General features: G+C 33.9%; 2 protein-coding genes across 2 annotated transcripts; both read left to right on the forward strand.

The window, feature by feature from the left end:
- The first annotated feature begins 9,189 nt into the window (after window positions 1–9,189).
- Window positions 9,190–10,617, forward strand: LOC142635727 (uncharacterized). The gene is made up of 3 exons (XM_075809836.1): window positions 9,190–9,654; window positions 9,880–10,164; window positions 10,327–10,617. Exons 1-3 carry the CDS (start codon window positions 9,190–9,192, stop codon window positions 10,615–10,617), a joined length of 1,041 nt encoding a protein of 346 aa, XP_075665951.1.
- A 7,629-nt stretch (window positions 10,618–18,246) lies between these two features.
- LOC142635728 (cytochrome P450 71B34-like) lies at window positions 18,247–21,297 on the forward strand. The gene is made up of 2 exons (XM_075809837.1): window positions 18,247–19,143; window positions 20,668–21,297. Exons 1-2 carry the CDS (start codon window positions 18,247–18,249, stop codon window positions 21,295–21,297), a joined length of 1,527 nt encoding a protein of 508 aa, XP_075665952.1.
- The last annotated feature ends 3,987 nt before the right edge of the window (window positions 21,298–25,284 follow it).

A 25,284-nucleotide genomic window follows, 5' to 3' on the forward strand; every position in this document is an offset into this window, starting at 1 on the left:
ATTTATGCTTGTTTATGGATTCCTTGTGTCCCCTTGATCATTCTTAATCATCTTTATGTTTCTTGGCTGAAGCTTTCTAGCTTCTTGTATCCTTTATCAATCATGACAAAAAGGGGGAGAAATTGTGGAGAATATGTGTTTTTTTTTTAAAGATTCTACATATTAGGGGAAGAAATACTTGCCCTTGTAAAGGGGAGTTGTGTTTCAACTTATTTGGGGGAGTGTTTACCTCGTTGTTGTAGGAACTTCTTTTAACTTCTTCTTCTTGTACACCAGTCTTGTGACCATGTTTACATACGTTATTCTTATCTTTGATATATATATATATATATATATATATATATATATATATATATATGATGATGTATGTCTTCTTCACCTACCTCTACATGTGTTGTTTCTTTTCTCTCTTTATGCACATGTTTCTTTATTGTATGCAATCTTTTATTTTTATTTCACACTAAGATGCCTTGATGAGTTTTGTTTAAAGTGTTTTAGAACTACAGGTTGTCAAAGTCTTCCTTGCCATGAACTCTCTTCTTGCAAAGTTTTTCAAGAGTTTGTGTATGGATAGATTTTATTGTATTCAACAAGTGAGTATGAGTTGAGTCATTTATGACTTCTCTCATATGTTCATTCATTTGTTGTGGTTTTGTCACGGAATTCCAAAGGGAGAGATTGTTAGGACATATGTGATTTATGTTAGGAACATATGTCAATATTTTATGTAATTGACTAATCCTTTCACAAAACGCACTTTACTTGTAAGTAGGTAGATCTAGGATGTGTTTAATACTTCAAGAAACAAGGTTTCAAGTTCAAGTGTTAAAGTCATGTAAATCTGTCCAAAAAACAAGTGAAGAAGTGTTGTTCATTAAAACTCGACAGCTAGTATCTAACGAGGCTTAAAAGGTTATTTCAGCCCGAGGCTCGACAGCTTTTCGATAGATAGGGTATCTATCAAGGTTTTTGAAAATCAGTTTTTCAGATCTGATTTTTCTCCAATCCGTGAATAGATGTTTGGGTTTTCTTTTCTCACAACCCTAAACATATAAAAAGCCTATTTTAAAGGCCGTCGCATAAGAGAATACAAGAAAAACATATGCAAAAAAGTGACCGAGTGATTATTCTCTCTGAAAAAAGCTATTGCGTCTTTGCGCCTTAGGGTTTTGTAACCAAGTGCTTCTTGATCTTCATTGTTGATGAAGTGAAGAACTTTGCAGCCAATATTCTTATTCCTCAAGTTGGTGAGTGAGTTATGTACTAGGATTCATGCAAAGGAGTTAGTAACGTACTGAAATCCGTGAATCATTGGTGGCTTTTATATATTGAAGAGTTCAAAGGTTCTGAAATGGTAGAAGGTTTTTGATGTAAGTTCATCTACTGGGATTGTAAAGTCTAGGGACAAAAGTTTTGTACTAAATCTGAAACTTCTCTTTACTATAGTGAATTGCTTTTCGAGAAGGTTTTACCCCCCTCCAGTTTTTTACTGTAAAACTAGTTTGTTTCATTGGTTTTCCTGAGTCATCATATCTTGTCTTATTTAATTTTCCGCTGTACAAGACATTGACATGATATTGATGTTTTTTTATTTAACAATTTTTATATATAATAAATCTAATTAACAACTTGGATTTAAAGCTTGTTAATTCTATCAATCGGAGTCTAAATTTCCCAACATTACAAGTTTCCTCCAACGATCGTCGATCCTTTTCAATCATAAGAAATTGGCAACCATAAAAACTATAGCTTTTTTTTTTTTTTTTTGCATCCCAATACAAAGAGACCAATTTATATTGACCGAGTACTTAAAAAAAAATTAAAAAAATAATAAATTCACTAGTAACTCACAGCAGGCCATGGTACCTTTATGCGAATGAGGCAAACCAAGTATTTAGGGGTTCCCGAATGAGTTTCACAACCACCTCAACTGGATCTTAGCATAAACTTTGTATACACAACCACCTCAGAATTTCAGTGATGACATCTTTTGGAAGTGCTTTTGGGTTTGCTTATGCTAGGAACCAAAATTTTCTCTTGTTTCTTTTCCTGATTGGCAAGAAGGGACTCCTCAATGGATCTGTTTTTTATGCTTGTAGAAAATACGTTGGATTATTTTAATAAAAATATTAAAATTTATTAAATGCTCTTTTAAGTGAATTAATTAAATTCATTTTTATCCATTATTGATATTCAAATCTAATGCAAATATTTTCAAACACGTCAATTTTTAATTTCTTAATGAAAAATTTTATTTAAAAAAAAAACCTTCTGTTATGAGTTGGCTGATATGGATACTACTGACTAAATGAATGTTAGAGACATAATGTATATAGCAATATTTTCTTGTCATATACATTTTGTAATAAAACTTTTTCCATTTCCTTTACCTAATACAAACTAACCACTATACATTGATCGATCGAGTACTTCCCAAAAAAATTTGACCTAGTAATTTATAGTAATATTATTATACACTCATTAAATATTTACTATACACACACTTCCACGGGCTGAAATCAAAACACAATTTCAATAAAACACGATTTTAGAATTTTAACTTATAATGAGTGTGTAACAAGATTTTCTGTTATAGTAAAAGACCGTGCAAGAAGGTACCTTTTATGTGGATGCGGCAGGCCAAGTGTTTGGGAGGTCATGGGGATCCGGTGTGTTCCCGAATGAGTTTCACCTTTGGTTCATTGCAAACAGTTACGTAGGTGGCCTGCTCATGATGTTTTTCAATACAAACTTGATTATGAATTAGCCAATACCATTCCTTGCACTCTCACTTGAATCTTGGCATAAACTTTGCGCACAACACAACCAGCTCAGAATTTCAGCAATGGCATCTTTTGGAAATGTTTTTGGTTCTGGTTATGCTATGGCAGGAACCAAAATTTTCTTGTGTTTCTTTTCTGGATGGGACTCCTCAATGGATCTTTATTTATGATTGTAGAACATGTAAATATGATTTGTATCCATGGAAGTAGACACTGCTACAATCCAAGCGTGAGATAGTTGAAATTCTTTCTCAAACTCTAAAGAAAAGAGAGCTCATTAACTGTCTTTGGTGAAAGCCTTCTTATAAGAAGTTTTTCTTCAACCTTCAGCATTCGAGAACTCCATTGTAGATACCAAGAGAGTTGATAAGGCAAAGAGAGGGATAAAGTTTAGGAAGTAAGGTGAGAGATTTCCTTGTCCGTTTATAGTACTTCTTATGGTGTACAGTCTTCCATCCACATACACTTTTGCTACGGAAGGTATTAGGACATGTTTGGTTGAGTGAATAACATTTTCAATGATTCCCTTCTGTATCATTGTCTTCCAAGTTCCAAATTCCAATCCCTACGACTACTCTTTATCATTGTTTTTCATAGGAAATTTCCACTGAAACAACGGAGCAATAGATTTCATTATTAATTTAAAGTCTAAAATCGTTTGGCATTCCAATGATAATTTTTTTTTTTTTGGTCATATTATCGGTTAAGTAAAAAACGGCAAAAGTAAGGGCCCCTTAACTTTTATGCTATGAAGTAATAATCTTTAAATTGTTTTCACCAATATAGTACATTAATTTTAATGCTATATTCATTAAATAGACCCTTCTTACTATTTATTTTTCATCTATTCAGCAATTATTTTGGCTCAAAATCGTTATTAAAAAAAGAAGAAGAAAGGGTCTTTCTATAAGTTAACTGCACAAAAGTTCAGAAAAGATTCTTACATTTTACCTTATTCTATTACAAAAGGTCAATTTTATTTCAATGTATTTCAACATTTATTTAGTGAAGTCCATACTAATGGATTTCATGAGTATGGGCCTGCACTATGAGAATTGATATCACTTCTCATTCTTAACCAAAAAAACCTTAATGATACCTTCATTAAAAACTTCCCTTGTAGGGTTTGCACTATGCCATCTCTGAGTGCTCTCCAATTGTTAATTCCTAGATGTAAGCTACAACTACAACAAAGGAAATGACAAAGGATCAATGTGGCCTAATAATTCAAACAAAAGATGCAGTGTTTAAGAAAAAAGTTTACAGCATAAAATAAACTAGATTATATTTTAGGTGAAAATACCATCTTAGTCTCTATATTTTGGGATCACAATCAATTTGGTCCTTACATTTTGGTACCAGTTAATTTGGTCCCTGTTATTTTCAATTAGTAATCTATTTGGTCCATACTGTTAACTCACTAACAAAAAATACATATATGACAAATGGAGTACACTCCCGGCACGCTTGAATATATCATTAGTGCAATGTGGAAAAGATGACCACATCAATTAATAAAACATAGTCAACTCCAACTCAACTAATCTGAGTTTTCAACTCTGGACAGATCCAACTTCTCCCATGACCCAATCAACCCTGTCCATTACCTGTCAAACAAACCCAATCTCAGCCACTTAATCTTTTGTCTCAACGCTGCTTGTCGGCATAAAATAGATTTTTATTCATATGTGTCACACTTTATTTAGAACATAATCTTTCTTATTTTATCAATGTAGGGTTCAAAACATATAAAAGAAAAAACAATGATAATGAAAAATAGAAAAGGTAACTAAGAGACATTACCTTAAATCAAAGATAAACACAAGCATACAAAAATAAAATAAAATAACCTCACTATTATCTTTTAAAACTCATTAAATTTGTTATTCTTTATCAATATTTCTATATAACCAATTAAATTTAAGTTAATAATGTATATATTTATTCATTTAATTGTTTATTTATTTTTGTAAATTATTAATTGTTAAATCTAGTATGTTCTTTCATGTGCATATGTGTGTGTGTGTGTATATATATATGTTTATGTTTGTTTATTATTGATGTCATTGAATTTACACATTAGAGTGATTTGACTCTACCATTGATTTGAAGTAAATACCGTTGTCAATAGAAACAATAAAGTGTATAATGTGATTTTGATTGTTAATTTGTTGCATAAATGTTTAAAATTTACATGTGTTTTAAGAACATAAAGAACATGTAATTCAATGGTTAGTTTTCAAAATATGTAGTCAATAATCAGATTATCATACAACAATTAAAAATAATAAAATTCATAACAGGAAATTGTAAGATTTAATGTATTTTCAATTTTTTCGTCAATATATGAAGTTCTCTTTTTAATACATTTTGTAAAATTTAAGTTTTTTAATAACTACTCTAAAAAAATTCTTGGAGCCACCATTGATTATAGCCGAGAGTATTCTTGATTTAATCTAGTTAACATTGTAAATGACTTTCAAACAATGCAATGTAGTACAAAATATTGATTATGGAGATTAAAAAAATAGTCTCTTTTATTATACAATAATGATAAAAAAATTCAGATACAACTAAAATGTCTTGAAACTAAGCTTTCGATAATCTCCTGCAAAGCTGCTTAGATAAAAAATAGCAGCATTTTATGTAAATTATTAATCGTTGAATTTTTTTTACGTATATGTTTATGTGTATTATTATTTAAATCTTAACCAAATTAATCCTAATCTAGTTTAATAAAAATTGGTTATTTTGAAATTAAATAAACTAAGCAAATAATCAAATTAAGCAAATAGTTAAACTAAGCAAAAGATATAAAGTAATAAAAAGATGTAAACAATCAAGGGAAATGAATTAAGGTTTTGGAATCCACCTTATTAATTCATATCAGCATATATTTATGATCATTAATTTTTCCCAACCATTGCATGATAATCTAGAAATCAATCTTGTTATCATGGAAAATATTCTCATTAAAATTCTTATTTTAAAAAATTCAAAAGAGTGTTCTTCTTCGCTTCTTAAGTATAAAATCAAATCATCAATTGTATATGTAAGCAAACAAATCACAAGATATATCCAATTCTAAAAATCAAATCATAAATTGTATCCATTGACAACAAATCACAAGCGATATCCAATTTTATAATCAATAATTAATAAACCAAGCATTCAACTAATTAAGATAAATCCTAAATCATGAGAAAAACATGATTGAACTCATATCTAGAATCTCATCTCAGTCAATTGATATGAAGCAAGAACAATTTAAATCATTAAAGAACTACTATTGTGGGAAAAATCAAATCACATAAATATTACTGATAATCCTTAAAAAGGTTTCATTCTCAACCCAAATTATAAATTTAGCTACTCATAGTAATTAAAATAAAACACAAGAATAAAATACTAAACATTAAACTAGACAAATAAAATAAAATAAAACTAACTGTCATGGAAGAAAACCAAAGAAGTAACCGCATTCTCTATGTTCAGCCCCCAACCCCAGCACTAGCCTCCTTGAATTTTGCCCTAAAGAGCCTATAAATAGATCAAGGAATCCTATTATATGTTGAATTCCAGTTTGGGGAAATTCCCAGATTTTTAGGCTTCACTTAACCAATGATTTTGGCCCATTTAATGTCAGAATTAGGACTTTTGGTAAACTACAAAGTTGTAGCCCTTTAAGTTAAATTTCTAGCCCAACTTGAATCATCTCGATTGAACATCTGATCCGAAAGTTATGCCTAAAATACTAACTGATGTGCAGACTGGAATCCCAATTCGAATTGGACTTGGATTTGATGCAAATTTCCTTTGATTCCCTGCTCCAATTAGACTTAGATTTAATTGGGTTGACCTTCTTTAATTTCATCATGGCCCTTGTAAATGTAAAATCCATTAGCATTCTTCTTTGCACAAATCCACTTATTTAATTTCATTCTCCTACAAAAGACAAATTCACGCAATAAGATTCAATTAAGCACAAAATTGATTATTCACCATTATTCCAAAACCAAATATAAAATTCATGAATTAACTCAAAATAAGTATGATAATGTCTTTCTAACAATGATATAAATATGCAAAATTAAGCTATTATCAATTCACATCAATAACCTAACAGTAATGGAGCATTTTTCTTTTCAATGCACCATAATCAAGATGTTTGGAACTTGTATCATACTTAGCCCCTGCGCATATAGTTACTGTGGGGTACAACAATCGAATAAGATAGCACTACCATGTGTCATGTCCACGACCAAGGAGTCCTGTATAGTTTCGAGGAGACCATCCCCTCGGACAGTGAGGCCAAGGTGGTGAGTTCTGGCCACATCAATGGCACATCATCAGAGGAGGCCACACTATAAGGGAAGAACTCTAGGGAGGGGGGCCAAGCCTGTCATGTCTGTAAGGATGGGAGCTACCACCACATTAATTTCATCCCACTGAACGCTTAGCCGCATTTATATGGAGAAAACCCCTGAACAGTGCTATCTTGATCACTGCAATTCACAGAAGACTTGGGAAGGTGTCTAATGGGACAAACACTGAAGTAGTGGCCTACATGATTAACAAATGGAGGGCCAAGATTAATGGAGAGGGGATATATAATGTAAGGGATCCTCCAGGAAATGAGGATCTAAAAAATTGTGAAAGAAAACACTATAACAACCTAGAACAGAAATTGTGACCAATTCTGAAGAAACATATTCAAGAACTACTCTCTTCGGTAGTCCGAGGAGTGATTTTCTTCGCATACATTTTATTTTTCTTTACTTTCCTACTATCCTTAATCCACTATGCGGGTTGGTTCTTCTATTGAGGCATAGCCTATAAGCTCACCCTCTACAAATTCATTGTGTTGGGCTCTTTGGGCCCTAACCCTATTGCTTTTTGGGCTTAGGATCCAAAAACCTACCCATACAATTGGCGTCGTCTGTGGGGAGACATGAGCTTTAGTAAGATCAACATTTAGCCATGGTAGGTTCGGGGTTTGATCGGGAAGAATCTGTTGGCTCCCCGTGTAAGATCATTTTCTCAATCTTGAGCGAAGAAGGGATCAGGAGGTTAGCGTGTACACCACACGCACAAGTAACAGCTAGTCTCGAGGTGGGAATCATGTCTCTCACGGGGAAAATACTAGGAGCCTGCAGCTGGAGATAGACTGTTTGGGTAGGAAGTTACGCCGTGAGCAACGCAGAGGAACTCCTTTGAGTTCTGGTCATTCTTTTGATGATAATGGCGATAATAGCTAGCAGCCTAAGTCAAAGACTCCTCCCAGTGAGTCTTTTTCATGTGACGGGGAGCACCGTGATAGGCAGAGAAGGAAGAGTCCATCTTGCGAGGGCCTGAGCAAAGATGCTATGAGTAGAGCCCTAAATCAAATCTCCAAGTCACCCTTCACCCATAGGATTGAGGTAGGAAGGCTTCTTTGGCGTTTCACTCAACCAACGTTCATCATGTACAATGGCAAAACGGACCCTGTGGAGCATGTTAGCCACTTTAACCGAAGAATGGCTATTCACTCGAAGAGTGAGACCTTGATGTGCAAGGTACTCCCATCGAGTCTAGGCCCGTAGCGATGAGATGGTTCAATGACCTGAGAGAAGGCTCTATTAACTCCTTTAAGGAGCTTACAAGGGCCTTTGGATCTTGGTTCGTCACTTTTAGTAAAGTTCCTCGGCCTTTGGACTCTTTGTTGTCCATGGCTATGTGAGAAGGGGAAACCCTAAAGACGTATTTTGACAGATATTGGGAGATGTTCAACGAGATAGATGGGAATTTTGATGACATGGCTATAAGGACATTCAAGGTCAGACTACCTGCCAGCACAGTTTGAGAAAATCTTTGACTAGGAAACCTGTTGAAAGTGTGTGTCAGCTTATGGACCGTATTGACAAATACAAGTGGGTCGAGGAAGATCAACAACAAAGAAAAGGGAAAGCTAAGGTGGTCCCTTAGGACAGAAGGGATTTTAGGTCGAACCGATACAACAATAACCATCCTTAGAGAGATTTTGCCTGGCAATTTGCATCTACAACTGCCCAAGTGGTCAACACGGTGTTCTGAGTGCCAGAACATCAAATCTTGGAGAAAATTAAGAATGAGCCATACTTTCAATGGTTAAATAAGATGGGAGAAGATCACGCGAAGCGCAACCAAAGCTTTCATTGCCAATACCACTAGGAGCGAGGACACACCACAGAAGATTACAGGACTTTGTGAAATCACCTAGAGCAGCTGGTCTGAAGCGGAAAATTGCAGCAATTTTTGTACCAACTCGACGGGCAGGGTGGCTAGGCAGGGTCAGGAGCTCAGGGAAATACTTCTGCAAGACCACCTTTGGGTATAATTAGTGTCATCCTAGCTGCCCCGGAGGATTAGTTTTTAACCATCCGGGGTGATGCCTATAGCTCGGCCATCTATAGGGGACTCTCCCCCTAATTCGAAGAGGGTTAGATTGAAGGGTCGACCAGTTTTAAGCTTTTTCGATGAGGATAAAATTGGAACCTTAAAACCACATGATGATACCCAGGTGGTTACTCTCAGGATTGGAGGGTACGACGTTAAGAGGGTGCTGGTAGATCAAGGCAATGGTGTCGAGATCATGTGTCCCAACCTATATAAGAGGCTAAAGTTGAGGCCCGAGGACCTGGCCAACTATGACTCCCCTCTGATAGGATTCAATGAGAAAATTGTCTTTTCTAAGGGCCAAATCAGGCTACCCGTTCAAACAAGGTCAGAGCTAAACGCATACTCCCCGTATACTGCTATTGTGGCGAGGCCTTGGCTCCACGCCATGGAGGCTGTGCCTTCCACCCTGCACTTGAAGGTGAAGTATCCATTAAGGGATCGGGTCAAAGAACTGGTGAAAAGCCAATTCGTAGCCAAAAAGTGCTTGGTGGCCGTAGTCAGGCATCGGGCCGAGAGTGAGACCTCGGCTACTGCCGACCAGGGTTTATAGTAATCAAAGGTGCCAATGTCATCTGTGAGCGTGGTAATAGCAGAGGTAGAATGTGAAGAGCTAGAAAGAGTTATTGTTGGTGATGACGAGGGCAAGTTCTTCAAAATCGAACTTTAGTTGCTTCCCCAGGAGAAGGAGGAGCTAATAACTTTTCTTAGGAATAACCTCGACGTGTTTGTGTGGAGTGCCTATAAAGCTCCTGGGGTGGATCCAAACTTCATTTGCCATCACTTGAACGTCAATCCATCTACCACCCTTAAAAGGCAACCACATCGGCGCTCCTCTAAGGAACATTTTGAGGCTGTCAGGGAGGAAGTGATTAAGCTCAAGCAGGTCAGGGCTATTAAAGAGGTGTTTTACTCCGAGTGGATGGCCAATACAGTGGTAGTAAAGAAGAAAAATGGGAGGTGGCGAGTATGTTTGGACTTCAAGGACCTAAACAAGGCCTGCCCGAAGGACCCTTTCCCCATGCCTTGAATAGACCAGTTGGTGGATGCGATTGTGGGCCAACCTCGTATGAGCTTCTTAGAAACCTTTCAAGGATACCACCAAATACCGTTAGCTTTGGATGATCAGGAGAAGACGACTTTTGTTACGCCTACTGGAAACTACCACTACAAGGTGACGCCTTTTGGATTAAAGAATGCAGGGTTCACTTACCAGAGGATGATGACCAGGATGTTCGAGCCACAACTGAGCAAAAATATAGAGGTTTATATAGATGACATGGTGGTAAAAATTAAGGTAGTATCTGAGCACGTGGGCGACCTCAGGAGCATTTTTGAAATACTTAGGAGGCACAAACTGCGCCTCAACGCTTCCAAGTGTTCATTTGGCATCGGCTTGGGTAAATTTTTGGGTAAATGATCACTCATCATGGGATTGAAGTCAACCTTGACCAGATCAAGGCAATTAACAGTTTGCAACCTCCTCAAAATCCCAAAGAGGTCCAAAAGTTGATAGGGATGACTGCTGCTCTAAACCGATTCACCTCTTGGTCGGCGTAGGCCTTTCTTCCAACTATTGTACAAGTGGAAGAGATTTAAATGGACCGAGGAGTGTGCCCTGGCCTTCCAGCAGCTAAAGGAATATCTTTCTCGGACACTTATTATGTCTAGGCATGAGGAGGAGGAGGTTCTGTTTGTTTATTTTGTTATGGCCTCCTATGCTGTGAGCTTAGTACTGATATAAGACGACGACAGAGTGCAGAGACTAGTTTATTACGTGAGCAAGTCGTTACATGAAGCAGAGGTACGATACCTACCCTTGGAAAAGGCCATTTGGCAGTGGTGCATGCCACACGTAAGCTCCCCCACTACTTCCAAGCTCACACAGTCGTGGTTTTAACCTAACTTCCTCTTCAATCCCTGCTTTAAAGAGTTGATTGCACGGGAAGGATTGCCAAATGGGGTATGATCTTGGGGGCTTTTGATATCAAGTACAAGCCTCGTACCTCTTTACTTTCCTACTATCCTTAATCCACTGTGCGCATTGGTCCTTCTATTGAGGTCCAGCCTATAAGCCCACCCTCTACAAATTCATTGTGTTGGGCTCTTTGAGCCCTAACCCTGTTGCTTTTTGGGCTTAGGATCCAAAAACCTGCCCACACAGTTGCCTATTAGAAATATTTAACTCAAACCCAAAATGTGTTTTTCATAATTAAAAAAAAACAAAAAAATTATATATGTATAAATATATATATATATATATATATATATATATCATATTTTAGATATATAAATATGTATTATTTGTTATGTAACTATTTATTGTTTGAAAAAAAAAAATACCCATTTTACACATACAAATTTACATTCATTGATTTAAACAATAATTTATAAAAAAAAATATGTCAAAATCTAGTTAACAAATATCATTAAAAAAATTAATATTATCTTTAAAGACTCATAATATGTGTTCTTCTTTATGAATTTTTGTATATAAACAATTAAATTTAAGTCACTATCGTATATATTTATTAATTTAGTTGTTTTTTTGTCTCTATAAATTATTTATTATTGAACTTAGTGTGCTATTTCATGTATACACATATGTTAATGTTTATTTGTATTTATGTTTATATAAAAAAAAATTGACTCTTTAGATTCAAATCCTCACTCTATCATTGATTGAAATTTGATACCATCATTAATAGAAACAATGAAGTCCATAATATTGATATTTTTAGAGTCCAAATTTGGTAAGTAAAGTATATAAGTGTAGCCAGTATAGTGTTCTAGCGTGTAGTGATTTTTAGGGTTTTTTTTTTTAATGTATTTAAAAGTCAGAAAGTGGTTTCCCTCTTGGACATTGGAAGTTTCATCTATTCTATTTACTTCATTTTATTTAAATATGATGATAGTGATTTTTTTTATTAATAGTGACTAGCATGTAACACCATGCAAACACATGGATGCATTTAAAATTAAACAAAATTTTTATTATAAAAATATAAATAATTAGTCAAATTAATTTTTTTTTAAAAGCATGTAACACATGCATCCATATAGATACATTTAAAATTAAACACAATTTCTATCATAAAATATAGATAATTAGTCAAATTATTTTTTTAAAGTAAGTGTAATTAGTCACATATTAAAATTCTTACCTAAATTTAATACTACTTATGATCATTTTTTTTTCTAATTTTTAATAAGATAGAACGTGCGGTGATTTTTGTTATGTGGTGATTTTCTTTGAGTATATGTGATTGTTGCCTTTTGTTTTGTCTTGTCTAGGGGCATTAAGCCCATCCTTGTGTTGTGTTGGGCCTTAGGTCAATCTTTGTCTCGTCTAAGGGCATTAAGCCCATCTTTGTTGTGTTTAGAACCTTAAGCTCATCCTTGTTTTGTCTAGGAGCTTTAGGCCCATCCTTCATTGTGTCTTGGGCCTTAGGCTCATCTTTGTCTCGTCTTGGGGCCTTAGGCCCATCTTTGGTTTTGTCTAGGGGCATTAGGCCCATATATTGTCAGGTTTTGTCATCTTTTAGTTTCCTCTTTGTTGTATTTTCAAGTTTCATCCTTTTGAGTCTTATCTTCTTAGGTCTTGTCTAAACTTTGTATTCTCATTCTAGCGACATGGTTAATTGGGAATTGAATATAAGTTTATTGTTGGTAATCTTCATGAAATGTTTCTCATAAGGATAAATCTCTTGTAGGTAACCCACCAATATTGCTTCTAAAAAGGATTTTACACAAACTACTTGGTCTCGAACCATTGATAATCAACTCATAAGAACTGGGTTTAGTTTGGTGGTGGTGGTAGATTGTGGTTCGGTGGTTGGTTTAGTTGGGTGGTTTTTTTGTTTTCTTGGTTTGGTGGTGTTTCAATGGCAGTAGTGATAGCTGGCTTTTGGCAATTGGATTGAGTTTTGGTGGTAGGTGGTGGTAGGTGGTGGTTGGTGGTGGTGGGATTATTAGATTTGGTGGTGATTGGAGGCTATGTTGGTCTGATGATGAGAGAGAGAGAGAGGAAGAGAGGAAGAAAGGAAGGGAGATGGGAGAGAAGAGAGAGAATTGAGTTGTTTATTTTATTTGATGGTGTAGTTTATATTATTTTAATGAGTTGTATGTAAAAATAGAAACTGAAATGTTAGCTGAGTTGTAAAATAGGATGGTAAAATAGATAAAGTTGGTTTTGGGAGTGTAAAATAGATATTTTTGTATATCCCTAGATGTGAATGCTCTTAGTTCATGATGTATGCTTAGGTTTAGGATTAGGGCTTTTACAATAACATCTTTATTTAAATATGACCTATCAACACATAATAGAGGCCGGTCCACAAGCCGAGATGTCTTGGCTACCTAGCACCTTCCTAAGCCATATCCTAACTCCAAACCAAAATCTGATATGCAAATCTATGCATATAAGTGGTCCAAAAGACTCAATTTTGTTTTTAAACCTAAACCAGGTGACGACTCTAAAATCTCCACCTTTAGTCCATTTGATTGAGGCGTACATAATATGGGGGGCAAGAACCACGTTAGTGCGAGATAGTGCACTCATAGTGAGCTATCATTTAATTATTACCATGCTGCCTGCAAAACAAAGCCAAGGTACCATTTTATCACTATATTTTGAGGTGCCACATTAGCACCGTCCTCATCAAAGATCATGTATATGTACATGAAATCATAAAATGAGAATTTCTATCTACAATATGGATTAAATTATTAATTTAGACCCTCAACTATTTGTTAAAATCAATTTAGCCCCTTAACTATTTATTGTGTCAATTTAGTCCCTTAACTTTCAAATTCAAATCAATTTCATCCTTTAACTCCCCTTTAAATTTAAATTTCAACAAAAATATGTTGTTGAAATTATTTGATTTTAAAAATTTTACATTTTCCATAATAACCTTTTTAAGATCTCTTCCATTTGTCACTGTAGCTAATTTCATTAAAGTTTAAATGAGGGGAAGATTGAAAGAGGAAATTGTCCTGATTTAGAAAGGGTGAGGGATAAAACTAACACAATAAATTGTTCAGAAATGTTTTTTTTAGAACAATTATTCGGGAATTTTTTTTTTTTTTTTTTTTTGAGAATCAAATTGTTCGGGAATTAAATTGATATAATTAATAGTTAAGGTATAAAATTCACATTAAGCCAATAGTTGAAGGAACAAATTATTAATTTAACTTATAATATCCTATACTAGTTGTGTTAAATTGACATTCTTTTCTTCTTATTTTTCAACTCTTTTTACCAAATAAAAACACCTAATATTTTCATTGCAACTAACAAAAGAGTCTTCACAACACTATAATTATATTAATAATTAAACTAATCCTATTCTACATGAAACTATATTACCAAAATTTCAGGATGTTTAAATTATCATTTCTCATAATATTCAATAAATAAAATTCCTATTTTAGATTATTTTAGTAATCAACAATGAGTAATGTTACAACCACAAAATATTTTACAAAATTTTTATAAACTATTAATGTGGCCAACTTCTTATTGGTTTTTATCTAGGTTCACCATTAAGATCATTTTTTTCATCTGCCAATAACCACTCATCATATCAACCCTTTGTAAAAAATTTTGTAAAACAGTTTGTATTTCTAGCATTACTCATCTACGATGTATATTTATATATTTTAGACTCATTTTAGTAATCTACAATAATTTACTGTTTTGAAAAAAAAAATTAAAATTTGGCTTCCATCAAATATCTTAAAAGGAAAAAGGAAAAAAATGATATTACCATGTAGGATACCATTATATTAGCTGAGTTTTGTTAAGAGTTTTAGAGAGAAACCACTTTAATAACATTTTCATAACACTTTTATAATAAATCTTAGGTGGTAGGTTGTTACAGGTTTTTAATTTAAATCTACCACTGAAATTACTTTCTTACCAACCAGTAATAACCTGTAACAACTTACCAGCTAAGATTTGTTGTAAAATATTGTGAAAGTAGCATACTCATAGTTTTATGGTTGGTATTGCTTGATCTCCTCTAATGAAAATCTCTGAGTCATAACTCTTAGTATATGCGAAAAAAGGAAAGAAATCAAGGCAAAATATTTATTATGATTTTGGTTTACCTTCAATAAATTTTTAACTGGACATCTCCTATTGTTTTAAATATATAATGGCAAATGATAATGGGTTTTAATCTCCACCTTTTATTTATAATTAAAACAAAAAAAATTCCAATTAAAAAAGTACCGGAAGTAAGTCAAACTCGTTTATTATTTATTAACTATATTGACCAATTTTGATAATATTTCTTTATATGGAAACAAACTCTAGCAGGCTCTACATTTAGCGAATCCTAAGAGCATTCCCATTAGGTTCTCTATAAAAATGCCAACTTGACAAATAAAAAACACTAGTTTATTATTTTAACACATCATTTTATAATTCACCGTACATCACATCTTCTATTATTTAATTCTATACATTAAAATAATTTATACATATATTAAAAAAACCAACAATATATAAAAATACAAAATAAATATAAAAAAAAACCCACCACCCCCACCACAGACTACAGCCCACCCCCGCTACTAGCACCTATCAACGCCTCACATCCCACCCCACCACCAACTCACACCAAAACCACCACATCAGAACACCACAAAAACACCCAAAATCAAACCCACCACATCAGAACATCATAACTAGAACAAAATCCATTGTCAATCTTTTATTGAAAAAATAAAAACAGAAACAAGAAAAACAACCCAAGCAGTCGCATCCCACACACCCACCCACTGCCGCCACCAACCCACCCACCCACCACCCGCTGACCCATCCATCAGGACCCATGCATCGAAACCCACCCATAGGCTGACCCACCTAACACCGAATTCCCACATCAGAACCTACCACCACTGATTCGCCCATCACCATCGCAACCCACCCACAGGCCAACCCACCCACCACTAAATCTGCCCATCGCAACCCACCACCACTGATCCACCCATCACCATCTAAACCCGCCCACTACAGGACCCACCCATCAAATCACTGCAAAAAAAAAAAAAAAAAAAAAAAAAAAAAAACCCACGGCAACAAAGATCGACATTAGGTCAAAGAGGTGGCACAGTGAGGCTAAGAGGAAGAGACAAAAGCAACGAGAGTGAGAAGAAAAAAGAGTGAATGAAGAAAAGAGGAGAGGCTGATAGGAATGTCTGAGGAAGAGATTGATGAGAGAGGAGAGAGAAAAGAGAATAAATAATAATAAAACTTTCATCATTTCTGTCCGAACGCTTTCATTTTTGAGATTGTACTGTTCACTCATGCCAAATATTTTGGCATTTAGAACACCTAATGTGAGTGATTTTTTTGTGTTTGGTGTGCCAAATGCCAAATATTTGGCATTTGACATATCTGATAGGAATACTCTAACAAAAAATCTTTATGGAAAAAATGCTAGAACCCGATATCCTACCAAAAAGAGAAATATTTAAGTTCCTAAAAACTTTATAAGGAAAATATGAAATTTTAAGATTTTAAGAGAATTCTTTATAATTTATTGTTTATATTTTAAAAACATAAAGTATAAAAATATTATTCATTTGTAATTTATCAAATGCTTAAATTGCTACCAAAGAGTTGTTCATTTATCATGATGTACTGAATTTATCTTCTTCTTAATAAAGTTACAAGTTTCTAATAAAAATAAAATAAAAAAGAGTTTTTCATTTCTGCTTGTTTTGACTTTAACATTTTCCAGAAAATGAATCATTCTCTAAAAAACATTTTTTAGAAAACCATCTCATTTTATCTTTGGTAGCAACCTTAAATTTAGTTAAAAATCAATCGTTTGACTCCCCTTATATAGCTTGGCTTGAAATAGAATTATTTTCCACTTTTGAAATCAATTCTATTTACATTTGACTTCCTTTATTTAGCTAGAGTGGGGTAGGATTCTTTTCCACTATACAAGATATAGTTTTTTAGAAGTGAAAACAACTCTATGTATGTTTGACTTCCCTTATTTAGTATGGCGTGAGATAGAGTTGTTTTTTACGGTGTGAAATAAAGTTTTTCAAAAATGGAAAACAACTCTATCTCATGAAAAGCTTAATAAGGGAAGTCAAGAGATAGTTTTCCTTTAAGCCTATTTTTTTAAAGCTACCAAACGCAAAAAAAAACAAAAAAAAAAACAAAACAAAACAAAACAAAAAAGAAACGCAAAAAACTATGGCAAAGCAAATTTATCTCATGCTAAACTAAGGATCCGTTTAATTGGAGAGATGGAAAAATGGGAGGATGGAAAATGGTGGGAAGATAGAAAAGTGGGAGGGTAGAAAAGTTTTTAATTTCCCTCCTTTTTGTTTGGTTGGGAATCAAAAAGTGTAGGGATGGAAAAAATGAATTTGTATAAATTTACTCGTATACTCTTATTAAAAAAACGATGTCCAATTAAAACAAAAATGTGACAAACAACCAAAAAAATACAATCACCCAAATTTATTAAAAAATAAAAATCATGTCCTGAAAAAAAAATCACGTCAAAAGTTGAAAAGAAGAAGAAGGAAGAGGCAACATTTAGTGGAAAACAAAATGAAAAAGAAGAAAGAATGATAACAAAAAACAAACATCTATTATAATTGGAATTGAAAAATAAAAATAAAAGGGGAGCAAAGTACAGGCCCATGTGCAACTTGCACATGAGCATTTTTGTCATTCGCAATCAAATTTTTCTCATCAAGTTTTCTCCACATTTTAGGGAGAAAATTTTTGATGGGCCTGGGAAGAAAACACTTGAGTCCCACCATCATTATCTCCTCTCCCCCTCCCAACCAAACACCCTCCAAAAGGTTTTTCCTCCTCATTTTCTCTCATTTTTTTCCATCCTTCCTAAAATCTACTCTACCAAACACAACCTAAATAAGGGAAATCAAGGGACAAATTTTCTCTGATTTGTTTTCCACTAATACTACCAAAAATAGAAAAATACGAAGAAAAAAAAACTATAAAAGGGAATCATCATCTTCAGTACTTCACCATCAAGACATAAACATCATGGAATTGTTCTGTCTTTCCTCACAATGGCTTCCAACCATCTTTCTTGTACTCTTTCCCATCCTCTCTTTGTCAATACTTCTAAAACAAAGAAAAGTCAAGAAAGAAACCAACCTTCCCCCAGGCCCTTCGAAGCTTCCCATCATTGGCAACCTCCACCAAGTTGGAAAACTCAACCATATATCCCTATGGAAATTGTCTCAAAAATATGGCCCTGCCATGTTCCTACAACTCGGCCGAATCCCAACTCTTGTCATCTCATCTTCACAAATGGCGAAAGAGTTGTTAAAAACCCATGACACTGAATGTTGCACCAGGCCTCTCTCAATTGCCCAAGAGAAGCTCACTTACAATTACTTAACCCTGGCATTTTGTCCCTACAATGATTCTTGGAAAAACATGCAAAAGGTTTTTAGGATGGAGCTTCTCTCTAAAACCAGGGTGCAATCCTTTGAGTACAAAAGGAAAGCCAACATTGCTGAATTGATTAACTATATCACTCAGGCTTCGCCAAATCCAATTGAGCTCAGCGAGAAGGCACTCTCTTTGACCTACTCAGTTATTTGTCAAATTGCATTCAATAAAAACTACGATGAAATTGAGGGAAGTAAATTTAAAGCCTTCGTTCAAGAATCGATGGAACTATTTGGCACGGTTGCGACCTCCGACATTATTCCATGGTTTGGGGGGATTGTGGATGCATTAACTGGGCTTCCACGACGAATTGAGTATTGCCATCGTAGATTTGATTCTTTTTTTGAAAAGTTGATTGAGGAACATCTAGATCCAACCAAGAAGAAGTCAGAGCAGGACGTTATTGATGTTATGCTAAGTTTGTCAAATGATGAAAAAGCTCAATTTAATCCCACAAAAGAACACATCAAAGCAGTTCTCATGGTAAGCCTTGGCTCTTGTTTCCCACTTTTTTTTCCCTTTTATGGAATGCTATCATCAACCAAACGTTTAATAGGATTTAGGCCACTTAAAAGGGTTTTTAATTTTCATAAATCTTATTTAGAGAATTACGATACACTTTTTTTGTGTGTGTCATACCTATCTAATCTAAATTGTTAACATTGAGTATTATGTTATTTGATATATATTCAATAATAATATATTAATAATTAAAATTAGGTACTCCAGTATACTAAAAAAAAATGTGTACCACAATGAACATTCGAGTTGTATTTTAAACATGACCTCTTTCCAAAGGTAAAGACATGAAATTCAATCCCTCAAAGTGAGAGTGAGATTTATATGGTTAGAGTTTATTTCACATTTCAAAATGCATGTTTGTCAAGATCCAATCCTGATTGTTGATTTACCATCAGATTGGCATTCTAATACTAACATGAAGCACATAATTAACTTGTATGAATTTTTATCTTTAACAACAATACGAGCAAATATAAGTGGCTACACTAATTATGTTAGTACATTCTAATATTCCCATAATTGTTTCTATAGGGATTTATAGAAATGAGATATTATACACAGGAAAATAATCAAAGAGCTAAAACAACTTAAAAGTTAAAATAATAATTATTACTATTATATAATCTCCCTAAATTAGTTATATAATAATTTGGTTAGGTGAAAAATATGTGACAAATCTTGTTGTTATGTTAGCATTAATGGACTTCCACATAGGAAAAGGTTTTTCTCCAAACAAATTTGGAGATGAACCCTTCAATCTTCTCTTACATCTTTTCAATATATATGAATTTTGAAAATTTTACTGTTGGATTGCATGTTTCTTATGTTCTTAACACACATTCCAATTTTTTTAAAATAAGATATTATTTACTATCCGATAAATAAATTTATATTTTATGCATATTTTTAGATCACACAAACTTGAAACTTAAACAGTTTGTTGATGACATAACTATTGATTTTTTATTTTCTTAAAAGTTTGCAAGCATGAAGGATATAATAAGAACATGCAATCCAATGGTTAGATTCTAAAATTCACATCTAATAATAAATAAATAAATAATATATATATATATATATATATAGAAAGAGTTTGAAAAGTTTCTCACCAAAACTTGTTTGGAGAGAAACATTTTCTCTCGAAACTAGTTTGGTGCTAGTCAGTTCCAAATGTTTGCTTTTGAGTAGACACCTATGAGTGCATTTGAACTTATAAGAGTTAAACTCTTTTGTAATAGTACTTTGGGTTAAGTAATATGTGTGTGTTTAACAGTTAGTTTGTTTCTCAAAAAAAAAACATATTAAACATAAACATGATTGGGGAAAACAACACAAAAAATTAAACAGTTTGTCTGTATCACCTACGATTCCAAAAGCTTAGTAACTTTCTAGCTTATTCTTTTTATTTCCCAAAGTGTACACACAAGTTGCATGTTCCACGCAAAGCTAATTTAGAATATACTGTTTTCATGTGTGTATATGTAGGACATTGTTCTCGGTGGAGTAGACACAAGTGCTATTACAATTACGTGGGTAATGACAGAGCTTGTTAGGAATCCAAGAGTAATGAAAAAAGTCCAGGCGGAAATCAGAAGCTATATTGGAACGAAACCGTATGTGGATGAAAGTGAGTTAGAAAATCTTCAATACCTAAAAATGGTGCTAAAGGAGACTTTTAGGTTGCACCCTCCACTGGCACTTTTGATTCCTCTTGAGGCAATTTCACATTTTAAGATCGGTGGTTATGATATTAACCCAAAAACAAGAATTATGATTAATGTTTATGCTATTGGGAGAGACCCAAAATCTTGGAAGAATCCAAATGAGTTTTATCCTGAGAGGTTTGAGGACAATGCCATTGATTTTAGGGGTCAAAATTTTGAACTCCTACCATTTGGGTCCGGCAGGAGGATGTGTCCGGGCATTAATATGGCATTCACCGTAGTTATGGTAACATTGGCAAACCTATTGTACCGTTTTGATTGGAAACTACCAAACGGGATGAAGAGAGAAGAAGTAAGCGTGGAAGAGGGTATTGGCCTTACCATTTATAAGAAGTTACCTCTTTACCTTGTGCCTGTTATTTATGATTTTGAAAAGACATTGGACCAATGAAGTTCTGGGATTAAGATTGAATTTATTTTTATTTTTTGGGCCCCATGTATGTAACTTCATGTATTCAATCATAAAATATATGATGGAACCTAACATTGTCAACAATAAAAGAATTTTGGCAATAATAAGAGATTTTTAAATGCTCTGTTTGTTTCGGTATTAACGTTTTCTGAAAAATAGTCTATTGTGGAAATAGAATTTTTTAGAAAACTATCTCATTTTTTTCGGTGTTTGGTGTAGATACCGCATTTTGTACCTCTTACAACTTGGACCCCTGTTCCCCAATAATGCGCAAACTCTAAAGCCCAATGCCAGTATAGAGCCCAATTAGACATTAAATTGAATTGAGGAGTGTAAAAACGAAAAATATAACCTTTTAAATAAAAAAAATATTTTTGGAAATAAAATTACCAAGGTGGCCCTCGCCTACGTACACGGGCCAAAGCATGCGTACGTAGAAACATTCCTGTGTATGCAGCTAGGGTTTCATAAGTATAAGAAAGACAAGTTTTCTACAATAATGGCTGAGGTTTGGAATGAATCCTACATTGCCTGAGAGTCGCTCCAAACCCCATTTTTCCACTATAAAAAAGTCTTACATGGTACATTTTCAAAAGACATAGAAATCCCACAGAAAAAACCTAAGATTCGCTAGAAAATAGTGAATCAAAAGAGAGTTTTTCACAAAACACCCTCAAGTCATTATTACTTGATTAGGGCCTTTCTGGTCCCAATCCTTTGAGTTTAAAGTTTCTAATCACTGTTTTATTGAATTATAATAGATTTGACTGAGAGGAACGGTAAAAAATCAAGCCCAGGAGCTTTTCTTTTAAGGTATTCTTTCTTTCTTCCTTTTTTTTCATTTTCTATCTTTATTTTTTATTTTTAACTCCGTTTCTTTGTGTAGTTTAGGTTTTTATATGCTTGCTTAGGTTAGTTTTGTAATTTTGTTGTTTTAGAGCATGCTAGATAGTTAGAATTAGGTTTTTGTTTGTGCTCTGCTTTCTGTTTCGGGTTTCTAGGTTAGGGCTCTTGAACAAGTCCCACACACGCATGTCGTGAGCATGCGTACGTAGGTTAAATCCTGCGTACATAGGCACTTGCCCAGAATCCCTAATCCTCATATTGTTTGCTTGGTTTGTTTCACATGCTTTTCCCCCCTTTTTAACGTCAGTTCACATGTTTATACATGCTTGTACCTCCACCTCATATGCTTGTTTGCTATCACATGCTAGATTAGGGTTTTCTTTCGTTTTGATACCATGCCATTCATTCACATGCCCATTCATCAATGCCATAGGTGTTGTACTGCTAAGAGGTAAGTAAAGGGTAAGTCATGCATTAGAAATATCCATGCATTCGTGTTTTGGTTTTATTTTGATGATATGATGAAACATATTTTGATGTATGATTAGGGTTTCTAATGTGTTAATGCCTGGTTTATGATATATGTTGTGTTTAATGATATGGTTACTGCCTTGTTTTAGATATATGATAGGGTTTTCATATGCTAGATGAATGCTAGGGCTTCTGTTGTATGCTTGGCTCTCTTTTGTTTGGTGGATAGATAAATATGTTTGTTTGGGATGAAAGATGTCATGTTGTATGCTAGATGTATATTAGCGTGTGTGTGAGTCTAGGATATAATTGTTGAGTTAGTTTTTAAAAGAGTTAAGGTATAAGACACAATGATGGGAGGCCAACCTTAGGGTTGGGCGATCTTGGGTGCCTAACACTGTCCCAAAAGCGTACCTAAACTCCGAACCCATACTCTGGTAGTAAGATCAAAAGGCCCTTTTCTCGAAGAGATGCTATATATATGGTTCTTAGATCATTGCAAAAATTAGGTGGCAACTCCCCTCTTGTGTCCACATTTGGTAACGACCTTAAAAATGAGCTTGAGAATGTTTTTCGATGTTTGGTATGCAATTATTTTTATATTTTTTGTATAATTTAAAACATGTGTACTATGTAAACCAACTAATGCAATCAATATAAATAAAATAAAATAAAAAAACAAGAATGAATTTGGTTTTCATACTAAAATTTTGAAAATAGATATAATCAAAATTAGTTGTCAATCATGATCTTTACCACTCATCTTGCTCAAATATATGGACAGTAACGTACGTACATGCACACACGCGCGCGCGCGCGCACATACACACACACACACACACATATATCAATCATTTGTCTATATATATAAAATTGATAGGTAAATACATCTTCAATAAGTACAAATAACAATAGCTTTTAACTATCTACTCTTTTTGCTAGTACCTTAATTGTCTATTATGGTCAATCACAAGTTTTCAATATTACTCTAAATTATGTATTTACATAATGTATTTACGTAATGTATCTGCTAACAAATGCAATTCTCCTATACTATTATTATTCATTATATAACAATATTATTATTTTACTGTAAAGATTGTCTTATGTAAAAGCAATTTAGAGCTATATTGGCACTGTTCTTAAAAATTTTGTCTTTTACTTTATTCATTCTTTCTTCTTCTTCTTTTTAATTTTTTTTGTACTTTTATGTGCAAAAAGAAGTAATTTCTGCCTGGAATCCATCAAACTGAAAATTTCTTAGAGAAAAAAGAAAATCAAGCTTGAAATTCAAAGCAAAGAATTGAGATTTTGGTAGAGAGGAATGAAATAATTATAGTTGCAAATTTATTTTCCTTTGTGGTAGGCCAAGAATTTATTGACCCATTGTGATAAATTAATCAATTAATTAGCCAAGTGAATTAATTAAGTTAATTAACATGCAATACACGTGGTAGCACAATCAAATCACCAACTAAGTTAAATGCAGTGGAAAATAAAGTTGACATGGTGATTTGTTTACGAATGGGAAAAACCTTCAAGGCAAAAACTCCACCGAGTGATTTTAAAGTCACCACTCTTGAGAATCTACTATTATCACAACAAGCGGTTACAAGTAAAGGAATCCCAGTACCTTATACCAACCTATAGTTGAACCCTTATCCCAATACACAATTGGACTTGTTCTATAATGACAATCTCTCATTTTCAATGCACGGCTCCTAGTACGTGACTAATCAATCGATGTACAGATCCAAGTACGTGACTAACACACCAACTTGAGAAGGATGTTGGCTGCAAAGTTCTTCAGTACATCAACACGATGAAGATCATGAAACTCCTTAGTTACAAAACTCTACAGCATACAAACGCAGCAGCTTCTTCAAGAGAAAGATGAACTAGGGCATAATTCTTCGGTCACAATATGCTTGAATAAAACCTTTGCATTCACTTGCATCAACTGAGACAACTCTTAAAATAATCCTTATATATGTTTAGGGTTGTGAGAAAAGAAAACCTAAATACATACACATGGATATGTGTGAAATCAGATCTGAAAAACTGATTTTCGTAAATCTCAATAAATAGGTTATCTATCGAGCAACTGTCAAGTATCGGGCTAAAACTGCTTTTTAAACCTCAATAGATGCCATCTGTTGAGCTAGCTGTCGAGCTTTAAAATTCAGCACTTCTTCACTTGTTTCTTGGACAGATTTGCATGGATTTAACTCTTGACTTGAACAATATGTTTCTTGAAGACTTAAACCATCCTAGATTTTTCCAATTACAAGTAAAGTGCATTTTGTCAAACGATTAGTCAATTCTAAATGACATATGTTCTTAACATGATTCACATATGTCCTAACACTTTGCAAGTCAGAGCTATTGATCGATTAGTGAGGGTAAAAAAATCTAATCGGGGAACTATGTTATAGATTGGAAGAGAAACATGGAGCAGAGAAAGAGAGAGAGAGATCTATAGGAATAGGAGAGACTAGAGTTAGTGATAGTGAGGGTGTGAGGATAGAAGAAGTAAAAGGAAGAGAGAAAAAGTGAGAGAGAGCTTATCGTGAGAGAGAGAAATCGCCAAGAAATTAAGTTTCCAATGGTTACAAACTAAGACAATATTTATAAGAGATGCAACGCATG

This window comes from Castanea sativa, chromosome 5 (assembly GCF_040712315.1).
Source record: "Castanea sativa cultivar Marrone di Chiusa Pesio chromosome 5, ASM4071231v1".
NCBI lineage: Eukaryota > Viridiplantae > Streptophyta > Magnoliopsida > Fagales > Fagaceae > Castanea > Castanea sativa.